Source organism: Sturnus vulgaris, chromosome 12, assembly GCF_052056855.1.
Source record: "Sturnus vulgaris isolate bStuVul1 chromosome 12, bStuVul1.hap1, whole genome shotgun sequence".
NCBI classification, from domain to species: Eukaryota; Metazoa; Chordata; class Aves; order Passeriformes; family Sturnidae; genus Sturnus; species Sturnus vulgaris.
This window is the reverse complement of record NC_142254.1, coordinates 13,404,677-13,432,580: the sequence shown is the minus strand read 5'-3', so window position 1 is coordinate 13,432,580 and position 27,904 is coordinate 13,404,677. Positions and strand designations below refer to the sequence as shown.

General features: G+C 47.5%; 1 protein-coding gene across 2 annotated transcripts in view; it reads right to left on the bottom strand.

The window, feature by feature from the left end:
- GNAO1 (G protein subunit alpha o1) overlaps positions 1-27,904 on the bottom strand; it is a 141,215-nt gene that overhangs the window by 20,921 nt on the left and 92,390 nt on the right. For both annotated transcript variants that reach the window (XM_014880835.2, XM_014880836.2), the window contains exons 4-6: positions 27,094-27,254; positions 5,021-5,149; positions 4,206-4,335 (exon numbers count right to left, since the gene is read on the bottom strand). In XM_014880835.2, the coding sequence (XP_014736321.1) occupies positions 4,206-4,335; positions 5,021-5,149; positions 27,094-27,254 (420 nt within the window). The remainder of the gene's footprint in view (positions 1-4,205; positions 4,336-5,020; positions 5,150-27,093; positions 27,255-27,904) is intronic.

Genomic DNA, 27,904 nt, shown 5'->3' with positions numbered 1-27,904 from the left:
CTCCTAAGGCAATTTCTGAGCACTGCAATTGCATTTTCCTTGCCCAATGACAGCAGAGAGAGCATGCTAACCAGGTCATGCTGTACAATACAAACCAACAGGCCAACACTAATGCACACCAAGGGTTCCCAGCACAGAGCCTTCCACCCATGCCACCCTCAGCAATGGGGACACAAACAATACTTGCACGTCTTGGCTAGATGTGGTTGACCTAAATATCTTAGCTTTGGAGGCAGCAATGTGCAGCATTAACACCTCCCTCTCTTGCCATGACTCCTTTGAATTTGCAAGGTAAAAAAGAGAGGATAGCCTCGGTTCCCATGGCAGGTCCCATTCCATTGTTGTTTTTTAAAAAATTCCATAAGGAATTCTATTTGGAAAGAACACTGGAAACCTAAGTTTGTGAATCATCTTCTCTAGTGCTACTGAGTGATATGAGTGCCCCTCTCTCTTCCCAGATTACAGAGCTGAGGCTTTTCCTTCTGTAACCTCAACTTATGAAACAAAAAGATAAGTCACAAATGAGACAAACCAGCCTTGTTATGCAAAGATATAATCCAGGGAGGTGTTCTGCCAGTTAAAGCAGGATGTTCCCACTGTGTACAAATGTGGCAGAGAGCCTGGCAGCTCCTTGTGAAGGACTTGGTAAAGGCACAGGCAAGTGTAACACCTTGAGGGCAGTGGCTTGTGAGTTGATGGGCTGGGCAGAGGGTACCATTCTGCCACATGAGCTCTGGCTTGGGCTGTGGCTGGCAGCAATGGGACTGATGAAGGCATTGTTTGAATCTCTCTCATGCCGTGTTCCTCTCCCCTGGGAGCTGGGCACACAGGGACACAGTTTAGATCTGCCAACAGCAGCATAAGGTGTTGGAAGCAACGGGAGAAATTGGATTCAGCAGTACTGGGAGCTTCTGTGAAAAGTGTGATCTTTATGGGTGTATGGGCCTAAAAATCATAGATGCAGAAAGTTTTCTTTATTTTCTTTATGTCTTTCTGATCTGGACATAGGGAAGTACTTGCTTGCCTCGACTCCTGCTGTGCGGCTCTTTGTGACAGGGAAATTAGAGAGAAAATACATCCCTTATAAAAGACTGCCTGCCTTTAAGGAGCAGGGACAACTTCAAACACAATGGTCTTGTTTTAACTGCTGCAGGAGGATGGGTGCTCAGTCATTTAAAACAAAGAGCACAATAACCGACAAAAAACTTTACAAGCATAGAGCTGTGTTTGAATTTTAAGGGCAGGGATAAGTCACAGAGTGTTTCACCCAGCCTTGTTTAACCAGCTCTTTGGAAAGGATTCACAATAAACCCGTTTGTGAGCTTTTTTCAGTGAGACAAGTTGACCCTACACTTGTCCCACCTGGAGCTTACCAAGGTGAGCCTGTCCCTGGTCCAGGTGATGCTGACTGTATCCGAACTGCAATTTCCTCCACCTGAAGTGTAGTCTGACTTAAGAGAAGTGCAAAAAGCACCTGTGAAATCCTGTTCTTGTTGACAACAGGGTGCTGAGCACAGGAGGAAAAGCCATTCTCTACATGCATCCAGCTTTGGAAGGGTTTTTTTGGACCCTGATATACAGTTGGGCTCTTTCCCTCTCATGGCTCCATGCCAGCAATGAAAGCTCTCTGCGAGTCCTTTCATACTCATGAAACCATCTGTACAGCCCCCAAACCTTCAGTGGCTCAACACAGCTGCAAGTGCCTGGGCTGTAGTAAGTGTCTCTAAAAAATGAAGCTGGAGGAGCAGCATCCAGCTCACTTTCTCAGCTGCCTCCTCTTTGTGTTTTCCAAGTGAGAAGCAATAAAAGCTGATTGACGTCATTAAAGCCAGCAGATGTGACGGATGCAGACAGCAAATCAGCTGACTGAGGAGATGCTGTTTTACTGCTGGCTTTTTGGAGAGGCACCACATTACCAAGGAGGGGGCCAAATGCTTGGGGGCTCTCCTGGGATTGGTCTGTGGTGTCACGTTTTCCACCTGCCATTTGTGATGGGGATATAATAGGGCAGGCAAGATCCAACACCACTGAATTGTTTTGTTTTTTTCCTGAGTGCATTGGTGCCCTTGCTCAGGGCTGTTTATTTGGGTTAGGCAGGGGCGTCCTGCCGGCGTGGTGCTGGCGATGCCGAATCCTTTCCCCGTTTACGCCGAATGTGTAAATGAGCAGCAGCTGCCTCTGCCCTCCTGTTGCTCAGCATCCCCCGAAATGTGTTGTGAGCAGGGACTGAAATAGCAAGCAAATGTCAGCGCTGTGCCAGAGCTGCACCAGGCTGCTCTCCTGCTGCAAAGGGAAAGTTAGAGATGCATAAATCCCAGTTTCTGCAGCGTGGCACTTCAGGGGGGAGGCTGAGCTGGATCCGGGGTGGTGCTGAGTGAGGGACAATCACTGGCAGGGCTCTCCCCAGGAGAGATGCTCTAACCTCCAGTTCAGAGAAGCAGAGATAAAGCTGACATTTAAAAAATGGCATCAGCATTCAGGCCATTCCATTCTGTGCTCCATGGCTTTGAATCACAGGCTCTGACTTGTGTTGATGGCACCCAAAGATGACCTGTATTAAAAGCTGCCTTTGGCTTCACAATTTGGGTGTCACAATCCAAGTTATACCTACAGAGCACCTTGCTCTCTACTCATATCACAACTTTGGTCCCTGTCCCCTGGACCTGCCCTCTCCCTCTGTGTTCCTCTGTGTCTCCTGACTGATTTTGCTGCCCAGCTGCAGAGCTCTATAGTGTTGAGCTAATGGCTGGATTTTTCAAATCACGTCAGGAGATTTTGGTTCCTTCCCAGCAAATCCTACAGGGCTGAACATCCTTGAACGTATCAAGGCCAGGGTCAGAGGGAGGAGACAACTGGGGATTATAAATAAGTGGACCTGACAGGAGTGTATCAGTCGGCCTAGAGGGAGACACGGTCATGATCACAGAATCGCAAGGACCATCCAATCCAACTCCTGGTTCTGCACAGAACAACCCCAGGAGTCACCATGTACCTGAGAGCATTGTAAAAATGCTTCTTGAACTATGTCAGGCTTGGTGCTGTGACCACTTCCCTGGTAAGCCTGTTTCAGTGCCTGATCACACTCTGGGTGAAGAATTTTTTCCTAATTTCCAGCCTGAACTTCTCCTTGACAGAGCTTCATGCAGTTACCAGTCCTGTGGCTGGTAATGTTAATATCACCCAGAATTCTGGCACCAATGATTCAAACAACTAGGCGATTTCATCAGTTTGCTAGAGCTCATAAACCTGGCTCAGAGGCTAGAAACCACAGTCTCCCTGGTCTTTTTGGGACAAGACAAACGTCACTTAACAGCAATCCTTTCCTTGATTCCATCCTTATCCACAGCTTTCTGCTAGCCTGACATTTTTATCAGCAGAAGAATAAAAAGCCTCAGAGAGACAGAGCTGGCAGGGGCGAGCACTCCATGCTGCTGCTGCAGATTGGGCACCGATGAAATCATTGCTGAGTCTGAGTACGGCTTCCAATTCCTTTTCATTAGACAAATGTAACTGTGTGCCCACAGCACAGTTGTCATTAGTCCCATAAACATGCATCCCATCATACTGAATGAATGGTCAGAATACAGTAATGAGTCTTACTGCATCCTTTTTTGTGTATTCAATTCACTTCTATTAATTGCACTCTAATACCAGGGAGCACACAGGTCCTCACCAGCTTTATTTCCAGATGGTATTTTGAGCCTAATGTCACAGTGGGAAGTCATAAAATCTCTCCTAGAGCAAATTACCTGAGGACTCAAACAGTTCCATCCTCACTAAGGAAAACAAATTTCTGTAGCCTGAAGAAATAGGTTATATTCCTGGGCTGAGCCCAGTGTGTGTTCTGCTGTCCTGCACCTCTGCACCAGGCCCTGACTGCTTCCCTGTTTTAAAGCCCACCCAGCTGTATCCTCTTGCTGGTTATAGGGTCCTGTAATGCATTTTGAAAACACAGTTGCCTAGAAAGGAGAAGCAAACCAGTATGCCTTTACCAGTGTAAGGAAGCATTACCTGGGCACACAGATGTCACATCAAAGACTGTGAAGGAGGAGAGCTCTCCCCTGGATTTCAGAGTCAAGGGGGAGCGACGGACAAAAGCGCATTACTGTAGCACCCCAGGGAGCATTTGGTGATCTCTGAGGATTGCTGGCTATGCAGTATCCCATAAAGAGGTGCTGGGGCCTCCAAAACCCAGTTAGACTCACCGTGGTTTCGTCTTCATGGAGCACCTGGTCGTAGCCACTCAGAGCGACACAGAAGATGATGGCTGTGACGTCCTCGAAGCAGTGGATCCACTTCTTGCGTTCTGACCGCTGGCCCCCGACATCGAAGAGCCTGCAGCACAGGGGAGGAACATCACCACTCCTCCCTGCTTACCAGGGAACTTCAGCATTCTCTGACCACAAGGGCCCTGGGAGGCTCCAAACACAAAGCAGTGGGTCTTTCCCTGCTAGCTTGGTCTTCTCCTCCAGAGCCTGAGGCTGAGGAGGATCAGGAGGAGCAGTTACAGACAGGGGTGTGGGGATTTGTGGGAGAGCCTTAGCAGCATGCTGGGTCCCAAAGGGCCTGTGGAGGTGGAGACCACACACTCTTGACTTTTATATGCTCTAAATACTGTTTGTGTGTGGCTTTCTGTCTTTGTGTCCTCTTCTCTCTACTGGTTGGCATCATGAGGGTCAATGTACTGTGTTAAGTACGTGACTGACCCACTTAAAAGAAAAGATCTGGCCAAATATTTTTACTTTTATGAGACTTGATCAGATTTGAGGGTCAACCTTGTATTATATATTCCAACAAAGAGGTGTTGTTGGGGCTAGAAGAAACTGCCATGAGCTTCTATCTTACAGGCAATGACTTTCAAGACAGGATTGCCAAACTTTTCATATTGTTGACCCTCCAAAATGCTATGTCTTCTGTCCATGCATTAACCAGCAATTTAACAACTTCTCCTTTAGGAACTATGGGGAAACCCTGTGGTAAATAGTTGTTCTGAAAATTTACTGTATAGTTTTAGACTAACCTGAAGTGGAGGTTTTTGAATGTGAAATGGGTTTCTACGATGCCAGTTGTTTTGACCCTGGTTCGGAGGATATCCTGCTCCGTGGGCTGGTAGTCTGCAGCTCCAATTCGATCTAAGCTGTCTAGGTAGCTAAAGGAAGGGAAAAGAAAAAGAAAACAGCTAAGAATAAGGCACACATTAATCTTGGTCAATCTCAGATGAATTCTTCAGCTTCCTATTAATCTTTTTCAATCTCATTTTTCATGGCTGAATGTATTGTAGCTAAAGGAAAAAAAAGGCCTATTCTGGGGAAAAACAAACCTCAGTAAGCTAAGCATAAAATCTGATAGGGAACTGAAAGCAGGAAATTAAGCATGGTATGTTGTGAGTCTTGCCTGCAATCTGTGAAAATACATAGTTTTAATATTAACTTGCTATTTTTATTCCCTGAGGAACAAGGGTCCAAATCAGTCCATTGTGCTGGATCCTGTACACACACCTTTTTCTGCAAAGGTTTATTCAGATAAGAGGTTGGAGTATGCAGGTCTTGCTCCCAGAACATACAGGTCGAGTCCCCTTTGGACATGCCTGTCTCTGTGCTGGGAAGGGAGGGAGGGACATGCCATGCCTTGCTTTCAGTCAGCTCAAATGAAGGGAGATGAATCTGCACAGGTGAGTCACTGCTTCAGTTCAAAATCCAGCACAGGGCTGGGGCTGCAGGAGATGCAGCTCTTGGAAAGAATCCAGGACTCCACTTAAATAGTGATAATCTGGGAGTACAAACTAGGGCTTTGGGGGAACAGAGAGGAGATTTTGCTTTCTAAAATGCTTGGACAGTTTAAAACATGTAACTTTATTCTGCTTTAGGCTTAAAATCTATGAACACAGGCAATGCCTCCCTAGGCTGAAACTTGGGATAGGAAGTCCTGTCTTTTGGCATGAAACATTTGTGCAGAGGAACCCAACATCTTTGCACACATGACCACAATCCAGTTTTCCATCCACATTCAAGGCAATTTTCAAAAACAATTTATAAAGAAAAGAGGAATTTGCATTACCATTTAATATGAATTATAAACACAGACCTGCATCACACAGCAGAGTCTTTCTCACCACCATTAAGCCTGCACTCAGACACTCCAGTTTCTCCTAAAAGGGGTTTGATGTGCATTACAGGGCATAAATGACCACCTCTAGCCCCAGGAACATTCATCTAATGCTCTGAGATGCTTTCAGTCTATTGTGGGTATAATAGAGCATGTCTGTGCATGAAGAGTGATCGTTTCCTTTGAGCCCTGTGCCTGGATGTCACCCAGAGAGGCAGTGGGGCAGGAGGTGGCCTGCTGGTGGCAGGACAGGAAGGTACCTATTCAGGTGCCAGAAGATGGCAGTTTTGCCCAATGCAACAGGCAGAGAATAAATAGTAAGAGGAGCTGCACAGTTGCAGAGAAGGAAAAACTTTGTTGTCTCAGGTAAGAGTTTGCTGGTGAGTGTGAGATGGTATGAGCTGGAACCATTCACTCAAGATGGCCATGAGATGTCTATGCCTGACTTTCAGTTTAGCTAAATGCAATTTTTTTTTAAACACAGAACATGAATTTAGTCCTGAGGAGTAACCAAACCAACCTCCACCCCCATTTGCCTTGCCATAGCACATCCCATTTGGCCTGAACTTGGCCCTGACCTGCTGCTGGAGATGACATCCCTGCTGCATTCAAAGCAGGAATGGCTTTCCATTTGTGGAGGGAGTGCATTGAGCCAGGGCTCTGGAGCAGGACACCTGGTGAGCTGAGGCTGTGCACTCTACTACCCAACAAAACTGCCTGCCAGTGTCTCTCACGCCTACCCCACAAGCCTGGAACAGCAGACAGCCAAACTCTACACTAAGGTCAAATACAGACCTCACCCTAAGCTAAGCAGGCTTATTTTTGTTGTGCCCTTTTTCAAGCGTTTAAAGGCATTGTGGTTTTGTGACAGAAGCTCCTTTAATAACCCTATACTGGGCACTGGATGGATGAATGGGGCTTCATTTGAAATCAGATCCTTGGCTATGATGGCTGAAGCCACGATCACTCATCTATTCACAACTGGTGTCAACTCCTGTTATTTAAGAGACAGCTGCATCTCTTCAGAGGGCCCTCCAGACTGAGATAGTTCTGCAGTGCTGGTATTCAGACTCAGGCTCTCTTCCATCCTCAGGAACAGGGTACTTCAAGGTGATATTAAAATGTTGAGGTGTAAGAGGGGGGGGTTTTCATTTCCTCTTGCAGTGTTTGGCAGTACTCAGAAGTCCTTTATCACTTCCTCCATCTTCATTTTCTACATTTTCTGATGACTGAACTCTTTTCAATTTAATGTTCCCTGTTAATTATTCTTGCTTTTGAGATTCTCCTTTTTCACTGGGAGTGCAGCAAATGAAGAAATTTACTGCAAACTGGCCAAAGGACTCAGGTCCTCAGCAGTGCAGTGATGGAGACGATGATTTGCTGGTGAATGGCAGCATCATCTAAACCCTGGGCTGTGTGCTGGGATTTCAGGGCATTCTCACTCACACTACAATGTGCACAGTCCACGGCTCTTCCACACAGCATTCCTCTTGGCTGCCTGGCAGCAAGTCAGCTCCAGATTTGATTTGATCCTGCATTCAACCTGGCTCTGAGGCTTGGAAAGCCTTGCCTCCCTTTCCTTGTGATGCAGACTCGTGTCTGGCTCCACCCGAGTTCTCTGGGGCATCGGGGGTTTGGGGAAGCTGCCTTTCAAGAAGGCAGAATGATGGTGATAAAGAGAGGGAGAGCCAAGAGGGATCCATCCCATCTCCTACCTGACAGCATCCAGTTTGTGATCCCAGCTGGGATATCTCCATGGGAACCTCGGCTGGGGACTCTCTAGCCCCTGCTTCCCAGTGCTTAACTGGTTGTGCTTGGCAGAAGAACACTCAGTACCCCCAGTACTGAACCTTTCCTGGCTGCAGGTGAGCTGAGCTCTGCAAGTTGAGAGCATTGATGTCACTCCCACACCAATTCCTCCAGCCTGGCTGCTGGGCACCCCAGCTCCAATACCTGCCTGCCAATACACCCTTTGCCTTTTCTGTTAACTCCTCTCTTCATCTCTTTCCTCACCTCTAGTATTTCCCAGCACTCTGTGTGTTTCTCAATGACTTAAATTCTTTCAGCTGCCTGAGTCTGCTTTTCATCTGTTCCTGGGAGTCTCGATGGTGGTCATCCATCAATTTATATGAAGTTATAAAACATTTTCAGTGCTGGTTTTGAGGCTGCATTCCAAAACTGTTTAAATCTTTGGCTGTTCTCCCCTAGAAAGAGACTGGGGCTGTGGCAGATACGTTTTCCCCTGCACTTGGCTGTGGCTGAGCTGGACCCTGTCGGTGTGTGCAGCCTATGAAGCTCAGCTGGAGGAGTTTGCCATGGCATGGCTGCCACACTAAGACCCTGTGGGAATGGGAGGATCAGCCAGGCTGCTGTTTGGATGCTGAGCTGATTTTAGCTGCTGCTTGTTCTCCTAGGTTTCTGCTGGAAGCAGCTCTGAGGTTTCACTGGAGTGCTGGTGTTCCCTGCCCATGGTGCTTGGAAGGACCTGCTGGTGTGAGCCTGTGCTGGGGGAGGACAGTGTACTTTGGGGGTGCCACCTCTTTGGGAACAGGGAAACCCAAGTGGGGACAAATTGCTACACATGGTGCTGGATGGCAGCACTGCTGGTATGCCTGTTGAGCTGAAAATCTCAAGGCCAAACTGTTGTGAGAGATAATTAGTTGTCACAGCCAACAGGCTCTATGACACATAATCCCCTCAGAAGCTGGCATCTGTTTAACCAGCAGAAATAAGAGCACTTTGGAGGCCGTGGAGTGAGAGCTCGGCTCCCCCTTCCACGTCATCAGTGCTGGCATCTGAGCTCTTCCATTTCCCAGCTCCAGGGTGTGCACACTGGACTGGAAGCATATCTGAAATGACACATCAGCTCTTACTTCCAGCCTGCCTTGCCCCGGATTTGCAGGGGTTAAAAAAAGCTGAAAGAAGGTTAGAAGGTTTGTGAGTACAAGAGTAACCCTCTAGCATTTCTGCTCCTGAGCCGAGTAGCTCCATTACTGCTTATATCTTTTATTTTAAATGCTTTGTTTTGAAGCAGATTGCAGGTTTCTGAGTCACTCAGTTTACCATGCTCAAGGAGGTGAAGCCCAACTATTTTACGTTGCTAAAAGCAAAATGCAGAGGAAATGGCAATTCACAAATACAGGGAGAGGAGATCATTGAACAGAGGCTAAGAAAGGCAGGAGCTCTATACAGGCTAGTTGATAGTGAATAGCTATACACTGTAGTATTGCCCCTTCATTTGCTGTTTCCAAAAGCATCTGGTAGCAGCACTGTTGATGCCAGAGACATTGCATGGAGAAAAGGAACTTTAGTCCAGGTGTCCCATGGGAACAGCTCGGTGGCAGCAGCCTACGTGCAGTGTGTGCACAGGGACCCCTCCTCAGGCTCTCAGCTGCCACAGGAACCTTCTCCCAGGACTGTGCTGCCTATGCCAAAAGCTCCACTGGCTGCTTTCTTGGATGAAGAAGTGCAGCTGAGGTTGCAGGCTGTGGTCAAGGCTGGATACCTGCAGCAAAGCTTACACAGACGGACATTCATGTCTATTGAGCTTAATGGCAGTAAGATGGTTTAACGTCTGTTGGGTTTTTCTTGCCTTGAGGGTGACACCTTGGCACTGTTTTTGCATCACTGAGCTCTCCCTGTGCACACCCAAGGTGCTCACACCATGCTGATGCCACGTTCACTTCCTCAGTGCTCAACGAGTGGTGCAGCAGCAGCCACAGCTGGGTCCTGGTCTGGGGCAGGTCTGCAGGGAGTGGGAGCTGGAGCTTCAAGAAGCAAGCCTGGAGACAGCAGCATCTTCCCAGTGGCTCCTCCATCACAGCTGTCCTGAGTTCTGGCCACATCTCCTCCATGAAGGAAAGGCCACGTGTGCGTGGGATACCCCAGCCTCGATTTGTTGGCTCGTGCTGTATTTGATGAGGAAGCAGATCCCCATTTGTCAACACATGCAGCTGAGTCACTGCTGGGTTATTTTGGACTCTGTCTACTCAGGCACTCAAGGGGCAGCTCCAACACTATGTCCTGACAAATGCTGAGTTTTTAATCAAGGTTGACATGAGCAGACTTCAATCTCATCTAAATATAAATAATTATGTAAAGATGGCTCTACCTGAGAACTCCTTCCTTGCTCATGGATGGAAGGCTGCCTGTATCTGATCTCATCTTTCAATGGTGAACACAAAATTCAATGTATATTTAGCATTAAAAGCATTTAATATTTAGTGATGGTAGAGCAAGAATTCAGAGGATAAGCCCTGGGTTTAGGGAGTGTCAGTAGTGACTCTGCAACAGCAGAGTAAACTCTTGTAGTATCTCTTGCCAGAGAGCAAAACCATGTGGGCACTGCTGCCTGAAGGTGTGATAGAGTTTGGTTTGGCTGCCCAGGGCAGCTGGTGCTGGGCAAGTACCCAGAGGTCATGGCACCACAGTGTTTTTTCTGCAGACACTATGTCCAGTCAGATCTGCTGTTATATTTGAGGAAAAGGGGAAAATCAAGCACAGCCCACTCTCAGAATCCAGCACCAATCCAGCACACATACGGGTGATGTTACAGGTGTCTTAAATAATCATCAGTTATGAAAGGCTTGAAATGTTGTGAAGCAGTGGCATCGTGTCCCTTCAGGAATCAATCCTGTCTAAGGGCAGAGACTGTGCAGAGCCCTCCTCTCCCCCTTACAGAAGCCAGAGGGTGGTACACACTGTTCCTGAGGCATTTCCATGTGGGTTATGGTGGGCAGGGAAAAGACCTTAGGGAATGAGTAACTCATCTGAGGGCAAGAACACTGTCTGGTGTTTCCTCAGTCCAGCCCAGGAAAGGAAGATCTTGGGAATTTGCTCTTGGACTTCAGGTAATGCGTTTAGTGTTTCTGGCTGTGTTCCTCCATCAGCCAGTCCTGCCTCTATGGCAATCACATGAACATGGTAAGCTCTGCTATCTTGCTGCTACTCCTAATGATAAATCTCATCTCACGTCCAACCAGATGAGATGCCAACATGAAAGCTCCCCAAATTCCTTCCCCTAACTTAATCCAAGCAGTGACATGTCACTTCTGGTGCCTGCTTCTTGCAGGCTGCTAACAGCTGGAGTGATGGTCACCAGGCTCAGAGATTGCTGGGGTTACTTTCCTGAAGGAACCTTGCTGTATACCATGGGTTTTCATTATTCTTCTCTGGGGAGTGAGGAGGATGGTCCCTGCTATTAAAGGAAGGTGCTAAATCTTGACAAAAAAGATGCTGCGTTGTGATGCATTTTTTATTTTTTTGGCCCTGCACTGAAGCAAGGCTGTACAGGGCTTGTACATCAAGATCAACTTGACAAGTTGATATTAATACTAATGATAGGCAGGAGGAATGAATAAAAGCAGGTTGGAGTTTAGCTGTCCTAGTTAGATTTGCAGTTTTCCAAGGCATGACTGGATCCAGAATAACTTTTAGCATCACATGTGGATGAGAAGAGTCACTAAATAGCAGCTGTGTGACAAAGGTACTTGAGGACATGAGGGGTCTCCAGGTGCAAATGCTGGCTGACTTTACTCACAGGTCTGGCCATGTCTCTGCTCCTTTCTGCTGGAATTAAAGGCCACTGTGTTATGGTTTGAGTTTGTGATCAGAGAGCTCTGGCTGGGGCTGAGGTGGGTTTTGGAGGAAAAGCAAGCATGAACAGCTTACCCAGAAAGGATTTTGGAGGGGCCCTGGGAAAGGAGATGTGGACTTATGTTTCCGCAATGAAGCTTGAAAATTGGATGGGATGTAAGAGGGGATGAAGAAGATATTTTTTGACATCTCAGAGCCCTTATAAAAGAGAAAAACAACGTGTCTGGGTCGGATCAATGACTCACCTAGCTTAGCTAGTGTCCAAGAGCAGATGTTAAGAGGAAAGCACGAATACAGGGCAAGCATGCAGTGTTCAGCTTTCCAACCCTCCAGTATTTCATATGGATAACAGAGTTTCAAAGAGAAGTGTGATTATCTTTATATTTATTACCCCTCAATGATTTTTCTTGCAGAAATTTGTCTAGGCACTTTTTGCATCAACAACCACATCTGCAGCAAGGAATTTCCATGCTCAGCTACCCTGTCTGTGAACAAACTGCCTTTTTCTGGTTTTTAAACTGCCGTGTCAGAGTTTAACTTTGTTAATTTTTGAATGGGAACAGCTGTCCTCTCTCTCCTCCCTATCTCCCACTTGTTTCTCTGTAGACATCTCTGAGACCTCCACCACATCCGCTGTGCAGCATCTTTAATCTGCCACCAAGACATGACTGCTCAGAAGCACTTTGGAGCCTTTTGTCACATAGGAAGGGGTTTTCCTCATCTCCCAAATCCTTTCTGGGATGGAGAAAGGATGGAGCCATAGCTGCCTTGTTCTACAAGTGCCCATCTGTTTTATGATCACTCAATCTGATGCTATTTGGAGAACCAGGCAGTGTATCATCAGACCCCTGGGGCTGCAACACAGGGCAGATTTGATGACCACAGTCTACCAGCAGTGCTGAGATGCCTTTCAGCAGTGTCCTCATCTGTGCAATGCCACTGTTTTGTATAAACTCCATGATTTAAATTGCTGCTTAGCACAGAGCTGCTGACCACAAGGCACCTTTTCCTTTGTTTTCTAAGCGAAGGATTTTGACAGGGGCTGGCTGTGTCTGTCCTGCGTGAGCCCGGGATGACGCATGGCTCAGCCTGTGCAAGGGCTTCTCTCCTGGTGGCCCTGCACGCAGGTGTCCTCTGCACAGCAGGGCACACACAGGCACTGATCAAACTTTGGCTGAAGCAGAGGAGAGCTCAAAGCTCCACCTTGCTCCCGTTTTATGTAAGGCTCTGCTTCCTTCTGATGCCCAGCTCTGAAGGACAGTAGCAGAGTGGAAAAGGGATGAGGAATGGTGGGACTTGGAACCCTGGAAGTGAGCAGGATCTGTGCCTAAATCTTTATGCAACAGTCAGTGGGTTTGAAGGTTTTTTTCTGCTCCAGGACTGCTGTTATAAGCTGGCTGACAGTGGAGCTGATGATTTTCTATACTGTAAAAAGAAGAAAGGAAAGAAAAGGAGGGGCTAAAAATAAGCCCCGGGGAGTTTGGGATAATGAAGGGCTTGTTCTGGAAAGGAGTCTTGCTCAGAGAATGCAGGCCCCGTGCTGCAGTGGGGCCTCTGGTGCATTCACAAACAGGGGAGAGGCATCAGCTAACCCAGTTTGCTGCATGCACAGCCCCCAGTGAGCACACCAGCACAGGCACGAAGATCGCTTGCCCCAGTGCTCCTTGCATTGCACAGCAGACAATTCAGTTTGGCCCCAAGGCCAAATGAGCTAATTACTCAGAATTACTCCAGCCCTGGAAAGCAGACAGCTGGGACCACAGATGAAACCAGTCCCACAGACTTTAACCTTTGGATCAGCCGCTGGCCAGAGATATTCATCAGGGTGTGCACAAAGGCCTGGGACATCTATTTACACACTTGTTGGTGAAATAGCATTAACATCTCCATTTCTAAGCCTGAAGAAAAGAATTAGATATAGCTGCAGTGTTTTGTAGTGCTCAGTGTCTGTCTGCAGCAGGGATAGCACTAGTGATGGATTTAGATCTAATGCTGTAAAGGAAAGCATCACTTAATGGGATCTGTGCTCTCGTATCAAGTAGCTGGAGGATGCCCATGGCGGGATGATGGTGCAATTATGAGGAGTGGGGTGGGTCTGTCGGGAGCTGACTTCAATCAGGGGCCTCATTTATCCACTCACCCTGCTGAGGTAGATGCATTGCTGGTGATGGAGTGGCAATCGTACCTCTGGATCTTCTCATCTGTCCATTTTCACGATCTATTAGCAGGCTATGGGGATTTCTGCTTTGAAATGTCATTTAAGCATCCCTGCCAGAAACCATGGGTACCAAAATTAGCCAGTGCTCTGCCATGGACAGATGTGACTCATAGGTGCAAAAGCAAAACCTGGAAATTTTACCCTTGGCTGCATGCTAAAAATATCTCAGTTATCCCAGACATAGGTGGATCTCTTGGGCGTGTAAAATCTGTGCTACGCAAATGGACTCTGGTCCTTCTCAGCAGCTGTCAGGCTGAGGCTCCTTCGAGAACAGCTTTGCTTGTGGTATTGCAGCATTTTGGTTTCAGTCCAGGCCGGATCCAGAAGCAGAGACACGTAAGGGAAAATTCATGGAGTTTCTCATCCCTTTAGAAAATGTTCAACTGAATCCTTGTCAGGAGAAGACTGTTTATAGCGTATCAAAATAGCTCAGTTTTTCTCACCAGGGAAGGCTGTCACCTGCTGACCCCCCCCCCATTTTTCCTTCCTCCCTCTTCTATTGGCAGGAGCAACCTCAGAGGTCTATGAGCACAGTGTTCTGTCACCACACACCCGCTCCTGGGGTTAGGCTCCTGCAGTCCTCCAGACAGTGGTTTGGGTTGCTCCCAGGTCTTTGCAGGACTGGGCTGATCCCTGTGCTCAGCTCAAGATGCATCAGGGACATTTGCATGACAAAACTGATTTGGGATACTCTGTATGAGACAGCCCAGCCACAAAGCCCGTGTAGCTTTTTGGGAGATGAGCTGAGGACACCACCTCAAAGGCATGTCTCTCCAGGAGGGCTGGGGACAGCTGTCTGCACTTGAGCTTGTGCAGACTTTTCCTCTGTGCCCTGGGGACATGTCCCTGCCAGAAGCAGCCTCTGCTGCTTGCCTACGGACCTGTCAGTGACCACATCTCTTGGGAGCAAGCTGTGGGCCAAAGTGCAGCAGTAAGCCAGGTGGCAGAGCTGGAGCTCCTCCCTGCTTGTGGGAGAAGCTTGAATTGACCCAGGAGCACTTCACTTCCAGTGGGAGGATGGAGCTGGGCCAGAGAAACGTTAGGTCTGGAAAATATCAGGAGTTCTTCCAGACATTGTGGGCTTTACTCCCAATAAATGCCTTTGGTGTGCTTCCTCTGGGCTGCAGGAGGGGAGGAGAGCACCTCGAGCAGATGGCTGGTTAGCAAAGCCTCTGCTCCCTGCTCCTGGAGCACCTCAGCTCTTGCTGAGCAGGATTGATGTGTCCTCCCAGGCTCCCACCGGAGCAGGGAAATGCTATTAATCCCACTTGCTTTAGGAGGAATCGAAGTATTAAGGGGATAGATGATTTGTCTGAGGATACCATGGGAAGTCTGTGGTGACACTTGGAAGTCACTTTGGGTTCCCTAAAATGCAATCAGAAACTTTGACCACCAGACCTCTCCATATTGAGTTTTATAACCCTCAAGCAATATTTTTCCATGCTTTTAATAGAGATTCTGCCCACTTAGGGGCAGGTACTGCAAGGCTGGTAGAAGCTGAATGTATTTTATTAAGGCCTACTATAAAAAGAAATATATTCCCTACATAAAGAGCAGCTGATAAAATGGTGTTACAATTGATGATTAAATCACAAGTTAATGCAAGAATTTGAATGGAGATAAATAAATGCTTTCTTCTTTTTTTTTTTTTTTTTTTTTTTTGGTGAACAAACAAGACTGAAAATGGAAGTTGTCATGTACCTTTCAGCTCCATCCAATATAATTTCATGCATTCCCTTATGGATTTTGATGAGTTCTGCAGATCAATGACACAGCACTTAAACACAAGCTAAGCAGTAATTACAGATGCATGCAAGATTTATTCATCTGGTGGCATTGCACCAGCTGATGGAAGGATCAGCCATATCCAATCAATGTTTGAAGCTTCTCAGAATACAGAGGTTTTTTGGCTCCCACTGCCAAAGTGAAAATAGAAATAAGCTCCTGAATCCCAGGAATGTCTCCTTAGGTCCATAGAGGGTAAGGCTGCAGGATGGATCTGGGTCATATCTGCACTGTTGCTTGTCCCTTGCCTCTGCATCTCCATAAATATTTTTCTTGTGGGAACTTCTCCACATGCTCACTGTATGACCCACGTGTCCCTAGGGCTGAGGACTGGACTGATGACATTTAATTTAAGGCATAAGTAAGGAAAAAGAAGAAGCAGCATTGCAGGGAAAAGGAGCAGGCATGTCCCAGGTGCCCAGGCCTGGCTGCACAGGCTGGGAGCCAGAGTGATGTGTCACTCTGTGGTATGAAGGGAGCACCTGGGGAGTGCAGCCGAAACCACAGAGGTGTGTAATGTGGCACTGCTGTTATGGGAACACGTGGCAGGGGAGGCAGGGTAGCATGTGTAAAGAAAGGAACTGGATTTTGTCCAATATTTCTTCAGGCTTTCCCTGTTGATGTGAGTTATCTGTTCATACAGGAGGTCCCCCCTTCAAAGCTGCTTGCTCCCCACTGTCACTGTCATGGGACACCCTGACAAGCCAGGGAGTCCCACGCTGTGATGATCTTTGCTGGGACTTCAGAGAGGGTGCTAATCCTACACCTTACACTGCCAGCCCTGAGTGCAGGTGGGACTGGATCAAGACAGTGGATCAGAAGATTCAGCTGTTTCTCATTTGTAGGGAAAGAAGCTCTTCCATCCCCAGGTGTGGTCCCCTGGGCAGGGTATAGGTAGTTGAGCTCCTGGGCAGAAATATGCAGCCTTTTTTCCTGAATTTGTTTGTAACTTCAGCATTTGTGTATTTTCTTTGTTTATGCATTTTCGTTCAACAAGGTCCTCTTGGGATTTCTTCATGTGAAGTTGCTGCTTTAACATTAGTTTAATTTGAGCAAAGGTTTTTGCCTGGACTCAATTATCAATTCCCAGCTCTCAGCATCTACTAACTAGCATCAGCTACCTCTGTTTCATTCTTTCTTTCTTTCTCCTATTCCTGCCCATGGCAGGTTTGGCATCACTGCCTAGCACACTGATGCAGTATTTTTCATGTTGGGGACTGCAAGACCATGGATCTGTTTAACTGACATTAGTGATGCTCAGTAGGATGTACTGGCTGGTGTTTTCCTGAAGGAGGATTTGGACATGGTTCTTATGCTATTGCCAAACCTCACATACCAACAGCAATACTGAGGAATTGGGAAATTCTGGTTTATACCACTAAAAGTGTTGTAAAAGCCTCAGAGCTTCAGTGACTGCTCACATGGTGTTTCATGGACCAGGCTTGCAGTTTTAGAACACTAAATTTCTTTTCAGTGCTGGTGTTCCCAGCAAACCTGCTGCTCAGCACTGGGGTGATAATGTAGCCCAGCAGGGAAGGGGTTACAACAACACAAAGTGCATTGCAAATCCCCAGCAAAAGACTTGGACTAACCACCAAAAGCAGAGCTGATACTTCCTTGGCATGGCTCCATGGTGCAGTTTGTGCCTGGCTTCCTTCTCCCCTGTATCTCCTCCTTCCCCTTCCAACAGCATAGAGTAGGTGCTGCCTAAAATCTAGGCTCAGAACAATTTCTCCTCTTTTTTTTCCCAATAAATTCAGTCTCCAGAGAGTCTCAGGGTGCCAAGGGACCTTTGAGGAGATCCCTTCTCCAGGCACTCAAGCATTCAAATGCATTCCATGTATTGAAGGTTGTAAGCATGAGGATTTTGACACAAGGATGGATGTTCACTCTGCTGTTCTCCAGCCTCCTTCTGCTCTCATGAGCAAACAGAGAAACCCTGCCCAGAGCCTGAGCCGACAAAGCAGAGTGTGTGCCTGTCCCTGACAGAATACCCTGAGAGCCTGAGCTAAGCAGGGGGAGAGGCAGGTTGTGGGGGTTACAGGGTTTTCTGGGTGGACTGAGAATACAGGAGTTTTGGGTTTGGATCTGTGTGGTATGTCAATGGTCTGAGGGCAAGGAACATACATGGGGAAGATGAAACAATAGTTCATAGACAGTCTCCATTATTTTTACTGTAACAGTGTAAAAGGTGTGGATGAATGGACTGACATGAACCTAGCACTAGCTAGTCCCAATTAGTGTGTGGCAGGGGCAAAAAGAAAAAACTATAGGAAAAGGTCAAAAACCTGTCTGCAGTGTATTAGGCCCCCTGTGCTGATCAGGCTCATGCTCAGCTTGTATAGTAGAGTGGCACATGAGCAGTGCTGTGGCAGCATCACATTTGTCTGCCTTTGCTTTTGCTGCCCAAATCAATGACAGTCTCATCTGTGAGTGCTCTGGGGGAAAACAGGTACAAACAAACCCCTTGTCAGGTTTCCAAGAGAAGGAGGAGGCAGGAAGGCCACCCCTGGCACTGACCCAACCCTGGAGTGCCAGTCTCCACAGGGCTGTACTGAAACCCAAAGGAAAAGCACAGCTTGTGCCTAAATGCCCCTGGTGCCAGGTTACTCCCGAGACACCCCTTTACACACCACTCACAGCACTGGCCATGTCTAAAAACGTGTCCATGCTGCCGAGTCCTGGAGAATGGACCCCATATTTCACCTATTCCCATCCAAAATGCAGCTCTGTAGCTGGGGGTTAAATGTTGGCTCAGCACATGGCCTGGATGAGCAAGACACAAAGCACTGTTTGCTCCAGGGCTAATTAGAGCTATTGTATCAATTAAGTCTGTGAAAGAATCAGTGCCTTGAGCTCCACAGAGCGAATCCCAGCCCACAGAACCATCTTGGCCAAGTGCTGGGACTCTGCTCCTGTGGGGCTCCCCCAGCCCTCCCAGACATGTTCTGCCTGCCCAGCCCCACCAGCTCCTGCCTGTGGACATGAGCAGCTCATGAACAGCAGAGTGTTATTGTCCCCACCAGGGAACTGTGACAAGGAGCTTCAGCCTGCTGCCCAACAGGGGCTCGCAGGGGCCTGGGGAGCTCTGCCTTCCCAACAGAGGCTGTGCCACCCTCCCTTCATGGGCACAGACCTGGCTTCAAACCCATCATTGCTGAGTCCTGTGATCTTATGATTTTATGGCATGTCACAACATTTGCTACATCCTTTTTTTTCCCCCTTCATTTTTGTTCTCTCAAGCCCCTCAAGGCTGGATATTAGATGGGCTATTTGCTTAAGGAAATAAAGAAGGGCTTTCCAGCTCTCCTGTTCACAGACAAAAGGCTTTAAAGTACAAGCCAGAGGGTTTAGGAAGCAGCAGATAAAAGCAATTTTCCAATGATTCTCTTAATATATTCTGAAAAACAGGGAGTTTTAGCTAAGCTTGTGATTATTTTTTGATTTAACTCCTAACCTTAAAGTTGGATTTCGGATAAAACTCCTAACTTGAGCATGGGGATGCTGCATTCTTCTAGTGGGAAGGGTGAGTGTGTGTGCACTGTCTAGTCCCCAGGAGGGGTGGGGGGAATGAGTAGCAGCAGCTGCACACCTCTAGCAGTCACTCAGAAGCTTTTGGAGCTCTCCTGCACAGTGGGACCTGATGAATTGCACCACTCTGGCACAGTGGTGCCAGAGCCCTGAGCAGGGCACAGGATGGGGAATGGGATGATCCATGGAGGAATTAGAAACTGTGAAGGAGGGGAAAGGAAGAGAACTGCATCCTGAGCACACAGAGCTGATCTGTCCTGCTTGGCAGGGCTCGTCCTAGGCTGGAGTGGCTCCTCCTGGGCTGTTCACCCCATGGCTGGTGCAGGCCAGCCAGGAACTCTGCCCCAGAGTTCCCAGCGTGCTATTACACGCTCCCTGGACTGCAGCAAAGTCTTTTCCTTACAAACTGGGATGATTTCTGGGATAGGACTCGGGGAGGGGGAGGTACAGGTGGCGGTGCAGCATCTCCCCATCACACTGCCACCAGCTGACCCGCGTGGAAGACAGCTTGCTCCATCGTGGAGCCTACAAAGAAGTCCCTGCGTTCCTGCCATTCTTTGCCATTTAAGGATTTCAAACGGAGAGCAAATACATCGGGAAACCACATGGCACCGCCACGCTCACCTCCCAGCGTCACAGACGGTGCCAGACCTGACGGCAGCCGTGTGAAGAGCTCGGCATGGTGGTCTGCTGACAGATTTTCCTGCAGACACACTGCAGAATCAGGAGGCTGAGAGCAGCCCGATGGTCCCCATGTGGTCACAGGCATTGCTGGGGGACAGGGCTCAGAGCCCCCGGTGCACAGGGCTGGGTGCTGACTAGCTGGCATAAAGCAGGAATCACACACGTGGGGGACATATGCCTTGCTAGAGCTATCCAATTCCCCAAGGAGCTTCTAGGAGCGATAGCTACCCTGAGAGCCTCTCTGGTGCACCCCTCAGGAGCTGCCCCATCTCCTGCCCTCCTGTGTGAGTGATGCTGTTTGTGTTGCAGGGTGTGATGCTGGAGCTGGGAGTGCACAGGACATCAAACCTCAGGGCGCAGAAAGGGAGAGTGCAGCTTGGATTCCTTGGCTTTGCAGGGGAGGAGGAGCAGGGGCTGCGAGTTCCCAGGAAGGTCTGGACTCCCTGGCTGTGAAGCTGCATTCCAGTACTGCTATGCCCTGGTGTGATGAGGAGATTGGGTGAAAGGTAGGAGACACAGTGAGGGGCTCACTGCAGGGTGTGAGCGATGCCTGTGGAAGGGCAGAGCTAGTGGGAGAAGGAAGCTGCAGCCAGCAATAGGGGCAGCAGTGAAAAACAAACTGAAGGGAACAAAAAAAACAACCCCAACCCTTGGTGGCAGCCTGCCAGCTCCAGCTGGTTTCATAAGGACATTTCAGCCTAAAAATACACAAATACTCAGCCAAAAAAAGTCAAATCTTTCTGCGCCGAATCTGTCACCCACAGCCCTTCACAAGGCAGGAAGAAATTCCTGTTGGGTCTGTCAGTGGGAGATGAGAACAGATTATCTGGGGTGCAGGACTACGGTTCAGCAGGTTTCCTTGGGGGGATGCCCTGTGCTGTGTTTATAGATGGTGCTGGCTGCTCCTCACCACTCAGCAAAATGTGAAAAGAGAAGAGATCCTTTCCAAGTTCTTGCAGTGTCTCCTCCTCCAGGCAGTGTGAACTACCTCAGCTCCTACCCTTTTGGGTGTGAGCTTTGCCAAAATGGGGACAGCCCTGATTTGATGAGCCCATTTAATTGTGTCTCATTAAATACCAATTTACTTAGTCAAGATGTCAAGATTTTACTAACCCCAAGCCAAAGACAACAGAGTTACGATGCAACACAGAATGAAAAATGGCAGGGAGGTGGTAGGTACTGCTATGCCTTTGTCCTCAAGGAATAAACCACCTTTGTAGCCTCTCTGCTCCTCCTTGCAGGGCAGTCTGTATCTCCTGTGTCTCTTCAGAGCTGTACCCCAAAGGACAGTGGGTCTGGTTGTGCTCTGCCTCTGCCTTGGGCTCTGAGAGGGGCCAAGTGGGATGGGCACTATAATGAGATCCAATGTCTTATGATGAGGCTGTGTTGTGCAGAGTCCTGCAGACCTCTGCCTGTGAGTTTTCTGCCAAAGAAGCTCAATCCTCATGCTCTCCTGTCAGTGTTTAGTGGGATAAGAAGGTGAGTATCACTTATCACTCACTGTCAAGATAATCTGATATATCCACTCTACTTTGGGCCAACAGAGGCAGCCCCTGGAGAGTTTGTATCCAATTTTGGTGAAATTGGGTGTTCCAGGTGGATGAAGACTGAAGGGGAGATGCTGGATTTAAAACACAATGTCTTTCCGATTGTCTTCCTCCACCTTACACTCAGCCCTGGGTGAAGCCATATAACAACAGCAATTCCTTAATTTATCAGGATAATAATGAAACCTAAGACCTCTACCAAGCCCAAGCCCTGCTAGACTATAACAGGCTGAGGCTCAGATTGCCTGTGACTCCCTCACCTTGTACTGACAAGAAACAGCAGCACTCCAGAGCCAGCACCAGCACCAGCACACATTGCAGAGCTGCTCCTCTCTGGAAATAGATTTGCATCTCATTTGTGGGAATGGAGCAGGTTGGTGATTCCAGTCAACCATCTCTGGCCTTTATGGACTGTTTTGTTTTTCTTGTCGTCGGGGGAACTTGATTATTCAGAGCTGGTGGGCATATTTACTTACTGGGGTAAATTAAACCATAAATTCAGACAAATGTACCTACCTCTACACTTGTGATGTATTTTTCCTTTCTGCTTTATTGGGCTCCAAGACACAAAGGTGGATTGTTCAATAAACAGTGCAATGCAAGTCATCCCAATTAATTGGATTGTTCCATTTATGCTGCTACTGCCTCCAATTAAATGCAAGGGAGCACAAGTGACAGGCACGAGTAAGATTGGTGTGCAGAAAACCATATTCTAATGCAAAAGCTGTGATGAGAAAATGGAATCTACACACCTGATGGGAATATTAATGCAAAACCTTGACCTATAATTTTTCTTTCTTCAGTCTGAGCGTGCCAGAAACAATTGCAGCTCATTAAAATGGATCATGTCCTGACAGTCATGCATAATGACCAAGTCCCACAAGCCCCATGGTTTAAATGTTTGCCTTGCTGGTGAAGCCAGAAAAGTAAATGTTTAGACCATGGGACTTGTGGGATGTGGACATTATCATAGAGCTGCATGGTCCTGCATGACTAGGCACAGGAAACTGCAGTAAACCTCAATGACCCTTTCTCTCTTTTAAACCCAGTGTTATCAGAGAAAGAGCTAGGGGAAAAAACCCCAAATCTAAGAGTGCCAGTGTGGGCTGGACCTCTGGAGTACATCTGGCCCATGCCCCTGTTCAAAGCAGGACCAACTTCAAAGTCAAATTCAATTTGAAAGTTAGCTCAGGTGGCTCAGTGTTGAGAACTTCCAAGGATGGAGATTTTACAGCCTCTCTGGGCAGTCTGTTCCAATGCTGCCTTCTCAGGGCTCAATCTGGAAGCCATTCACCACATCATAACAACATCTGGCTCTACTTTCTTAAGTGCTTTTTGGATGCAAAGTGTGTGTTGGCAGGTGGGATGCAGTAAGTATCAGTAGGGAAGGTGATAGCATCGTGCAAAGACAATTCTTTCGCAAGGAAAATAGCTCAGAAAACAGTTTACACAAGATGGGATGAGAAGGAAGGCACTGCAGTATTTTATTCTGAGCCTGGTGCCGTTTTTCTGTAAGGCACTGCCAGATCAGTTCCTGAAGATGGAATAACCAAAATGTTGTTCAGTTTGGGCTTGGTATTTGGCACAGACTTGAGATGTCAGTGCTGTGGTTAGCTGTGGTAGAGCACCAAACACAATTGCATCTCTCTTTCTCCACTGAGCAGTGAGGTCTGCATCCCTCTTCAGAGGCATCTCTCCCTCCCTTGGCTCCTGATGGAGGGAGCCAAAGGCAACAAGCTTCCTAGCCCTGACACCTCTGATATGTGTGAAGATGGATGGGTTGAATGCAGGCCTAAAATATTTTACATTTTCACGGCAGTTTCACAGCCCTGGCATTATCAAATGATCTTTCAAAGTACTTGGAAGCAGGAGAAGAACAACTTGAGATAGGTTCTGGCTTTTTTGTGTCTGTGTACTTGCAAACTGTCTCTGCCTACACATCTTGCAGGGCCTGCTCCTGTTTGGAGATGCACACGGAAAATCAGAGCTCGTGTGGATGCTCTGTCTGCTCCATTTCCCCCTTGAAGTTGGAGGATGTTCAAAGCAGGTCCCCATCCCTGGGTGGTTAAGATTTGCCCTATGTGCTGCACTCCACTGACCAGCCTAGTTAGGAACTCGAGGCTAGGAAACACAAGACAATTTTAAAATCTGAACAAAAGTAAGAGATTAAGGAAACCAGCTGGAAACCTCTATTTTGCTGATTTTGAAAGCAAAATGTGGGTCACAGATGTGCTTTCACTGACAGAAACTGGCTGGAGAAGAAAAAGACATCAGCATTGCCCAGACTCTTTGATGATCAGAGGTAGATTTAGCTCCTAGGCATAGAGACAAGAAAGGAAGAGGAGAATAAGTAGGAATAAAAACATAATCAAGATATTAGGAATGTAGAATGCAACCCACCCATAAATTTGCCTTAGGGAACTATGAAAAAATGCAGTAACAAAAAAGATGAAATCAATTGCTACATCTTACTCTCTTCCCTTGTCTTGCCTTCCTTATGGCTTTGCTTTTTGCAGTCCAAGACACAGGGGGTCCATTACAGAACCTTCCCTCTTCCTTGATCATGTTTTTTCCTTGCAGAAGTGCTGTTTTCTGCTGCTCCTTTGCAGCAGCTACGAAATCCTTGCTAAGGACCAGCTGACTTTAGAGCCCAAAAGAAACAAAGCTTTGCAGGAAATTCATACTATCTGCGTGTATCAGAGGCTAGAAAGCAACGTGGTCTGACCCATCTGGCTCCAGAAGGGAGCTACTACTCGTTTCTTGTTTAGTCTAACACAAAAGATTAAACTTATTTGCAGTGAAATTGATGACAGACTGGTAAGAGCCATGCTGCTGACCCTTGCAGGCTGTTGATTAGCCTGTGACTTCTCTCTCAGGGGCTGCAACAGAAGGCCTGTTGTTCCAGCCATTTAAAAAAACCTCAAGGTAAAGCACTGGAAGAGCAATTAAGGACAACAGCAGCACTGACTCAGAGAAGCCCAGGTGGTGGTTCCTTAGAAATGGTCAAGCAGCAGGGGGAGGTTCTGAACAGCATTCAGGGCATTTGGTGGGTGGTTTCTGGGGTGAAGGGAAGTGCCAGGAGCACTCCTGAAGGTCTCACCTGTGCTGGCCACAACACGACCTGGTCACTTGGTGCCTTCAGGCTTTGTGACGTGCTGAGCAGCCACGGAGCACAATCTCCAATTCCTGCAGGAAACTTCCCTCCTGCCAGCAAAATGCCAGTCCCTACAGCTTAACACCAAGAGAAGCCTGAAATGAGATGCTAGTGCAGCTCACTGCCTGTCACTGTTTTTCAGACTTTGGGGAACTTAGAATTCAGTTCTTGTCTGGAATTTATTTTTCTCAGCCCTAATGAAAACATATTTTGTAGCTGTTAGCGTTTTAAATCGAGTATCAGTGTCAATAAAGACAAGCCTTTTCCCAGGGTGGGGAAAAATATAAAACTGTCTCAAATCTTCCACTCATGCAAAAGTAAACAGCTTCAAAGCATTGAAGAATTAAATAAAATATATTCTTCTTTTCACTGGGAGTCCACTGTGTATGAATAAGTGCCAACTGAGCTCTCACTTGCACTGCCATCTCCTGTGATGGCACCAGGGCTAGAGGTGCAGCAGGATGTGTTATGGTGCCCTGCCATGTGACAACATCTCTGCTCCCAGAGGTGGAACCACCAGAGGCTCCTAAACACCAGCAGGGCTGTAAATGAGAAGGACTTTGTTATCTCCAGCTTCCCTATCCAACCTAGCCCAGAGGAAAAAGGTGTCCAGCCACAGCACAGCTCACAGTGCAGCTGAGGAGAGAGGCAGCACAGCACTCCCCTGGAAAGGAAGGTGATCCATCCTCATCTGGATGCAAGAGATTTTGTCAGAAAGACCAGAATTCATTTGGCTGGGCTGCAACCCCTAGACTGAAATTGCTGTGAATACTACAGCACAGAGCCTCTTCAGCTGATGTCTAGAAACTGCTTGTGGTTTCAGAGCTCTTGTTGATGAATTGCACAGTAGCTGGTCATATTGGGAGGGCTCTGCTTATTATTTTCAACTGCTATCTTGCATGGAAAGAAAATCAAAATACTTTCCTCAAGGTAATTGGCTCTAAAACAATTGAAGATTTTTCCACAAGGTTGTAATGCAATTAGGACTGGCATTTTAGATAATTTATATCTCTAAAGGTATGTTTATGCCATCATACCCTTATTTTGGGGGGCGGGGGGAAAGCTACTGGCAAGAGAAAGCTTATTTTGCTATTACAGGCCATGAAATATAGATTAAACCATCATCCACCTAGTACTGATTAAAAGGCAGCAGAATGCCAGGATCATCTCTGAGGTGTGATCATGGTTGGGTAGGATGCTGTGTCACCAACCACACATCTGCAGGTTTCCTATTCAGTTTTCCATCAATGCCAAATGATGTGTCATCACTTGCCTTCTGCTGCAGCACCTCAGGAGCTGTGCTCCCCAGCTGCCCTGCCAGCTTGGATGGGAGCAGCTGGTGCAGCTGGGAGCACCACACAGAACAAAACCAGCAGCCACACCAGTGCCTGGGTTGTGTTTTGATAGATATCCAGGAATACCCCAAGCAGAGATGCCAAACATGCAATAACAACTCCAGAAGTGCATGAAACAGCTGGTGAACTTGTTGATATGGGATATTGTGACAGCCAAAAGCATGGATGCAGCATTGCCCAACACCATTGAGAAGCCTCTATTTCCCTGAGTACCAAAGGGTATCCCTGGGGAAATGAACACTCTCTGCCTGCCTGTTCCTTATGTTTATTTTATACTTAACCACCTTTGGCTGACTCTTGCCCAAGACACAGTCCAGGGCCAAGGGCATTTTGCCTGACTGCAACAGATGCTGTGATTGAAATTATGGGATGAAAACCTTTAGTTTCCTGGCCTAGGTGGAAGCAAATAAATTGGATCAATTATCATTACAAATGGGTCTGAACTGAAACTGAGAAGACACTGAATGTCTCTTCAGAGCCACAGCAGCCATTTATGGGTGGATGTCCTGTCCTCATGACTGTATGAACCAAAGCCACGGATTCAGACAATCCCCACTGAATGACATCTGGGTGTGGTTCCTAACAGTAGAGAAGCCAATGACTGTATTACAAGAGTAACTCAATGCCCCTGAAAAAGTAAAGGTATCTCTTACCCTTAGTTGTAACCCAGCTGACCTACCAGTACACTGTACAACTATGGAAAGTACAGTGGGAAAGAAAAGCAAACAGGGGAGAGAAAAGCAAACCCAAGAGCTGCACTGATGAACAAAGCAGGTGGGTGACACCCTTCTGTTGCCAATCAGATAGACAAAGGAGCCACCTGCTGTGCCCACAGGTTGACCTGCCTCTATTTGCTAGATCCATGTTTGTGAAAACCTACCTTGAGACATTTGGGAGCAGTTTGGGAACCTGGCCTTGGGGTCACAGACCTGACCCCAGACTGGCCAAAGGGGGCCTGATCCTTTGTGCCTTGCAGCAGCCTGTGACACAACACACATCCCAGACTGTAAGCAGAGTCACATTCAGTTCCACTGCTATGAGATCATTCACCTCAGGTAAAACTTCAACAGATCCAAATGCAGCTTCTTAACATGAAAGACTATGGACAGGGGTACTCACTATTGGGCTGAGTCGTTAAGTTGATATTCCCGGGACCGGTTGAAGCATTCTTGGATCCCAGAGTCTGCCCAGAGCCTCATCATAGCTGACAGCAGCTCTGGAGAGAAGGGCTCTGTGTCCTCCATCCGACTTACGACATCGCAGACCATCTTGGCATCAGCCTGCAGAGGAAAGAAACAGGAGGTCACAGAGATGCTCAAGGCAGAATTTGGAGCCAGACATTTCAGAAACAGTTCACCAAACCATCAGGAGTAAAGAGGCTGTGTTTCTCGGGATAAGGCTTTAGCATCACACTGTGTGATCCAGATGAATGGGCAAAAGGAGGATGGAGGAAGGAAATCACAAGGAAAAAGATTGTTCATGCAATCCACCTCATATCAACAAGTATTTCTATTCAATAGACAAAGCAGTCTGCACTGCACATGTGTGGAATTTCATAGGAGCAGAAAGAAATTCATACATGTACAAAGATATTTAAAATTGTTAGCAACAACGCCTGCTTTAACTGAGTGTGGAACCTTGCTGAAGTGGGGGCTTTGTATCAGAAAGAACAGCAGAAAGACTCCAGAAACAATTTTTTCCAGATGCTGGTTTATTGCTTTTCCTGAATTCTTGTTCTTTGCTATGAGCCCCTGCTAGGAGGGCTAATTCATGTTAATGCAGACCACCTTGGCTGGCTGTGGTGCTCTGTGACTCAGAGGGAGAGGAATCTCCCACGGTCATGGAGCATGGCAGTGAGGGCAGGGCCAGCTGGCCATTTTCACATGGAGTCTTTTTTGGTGAGACAAATGAGATTCACTGGGACAGCAAC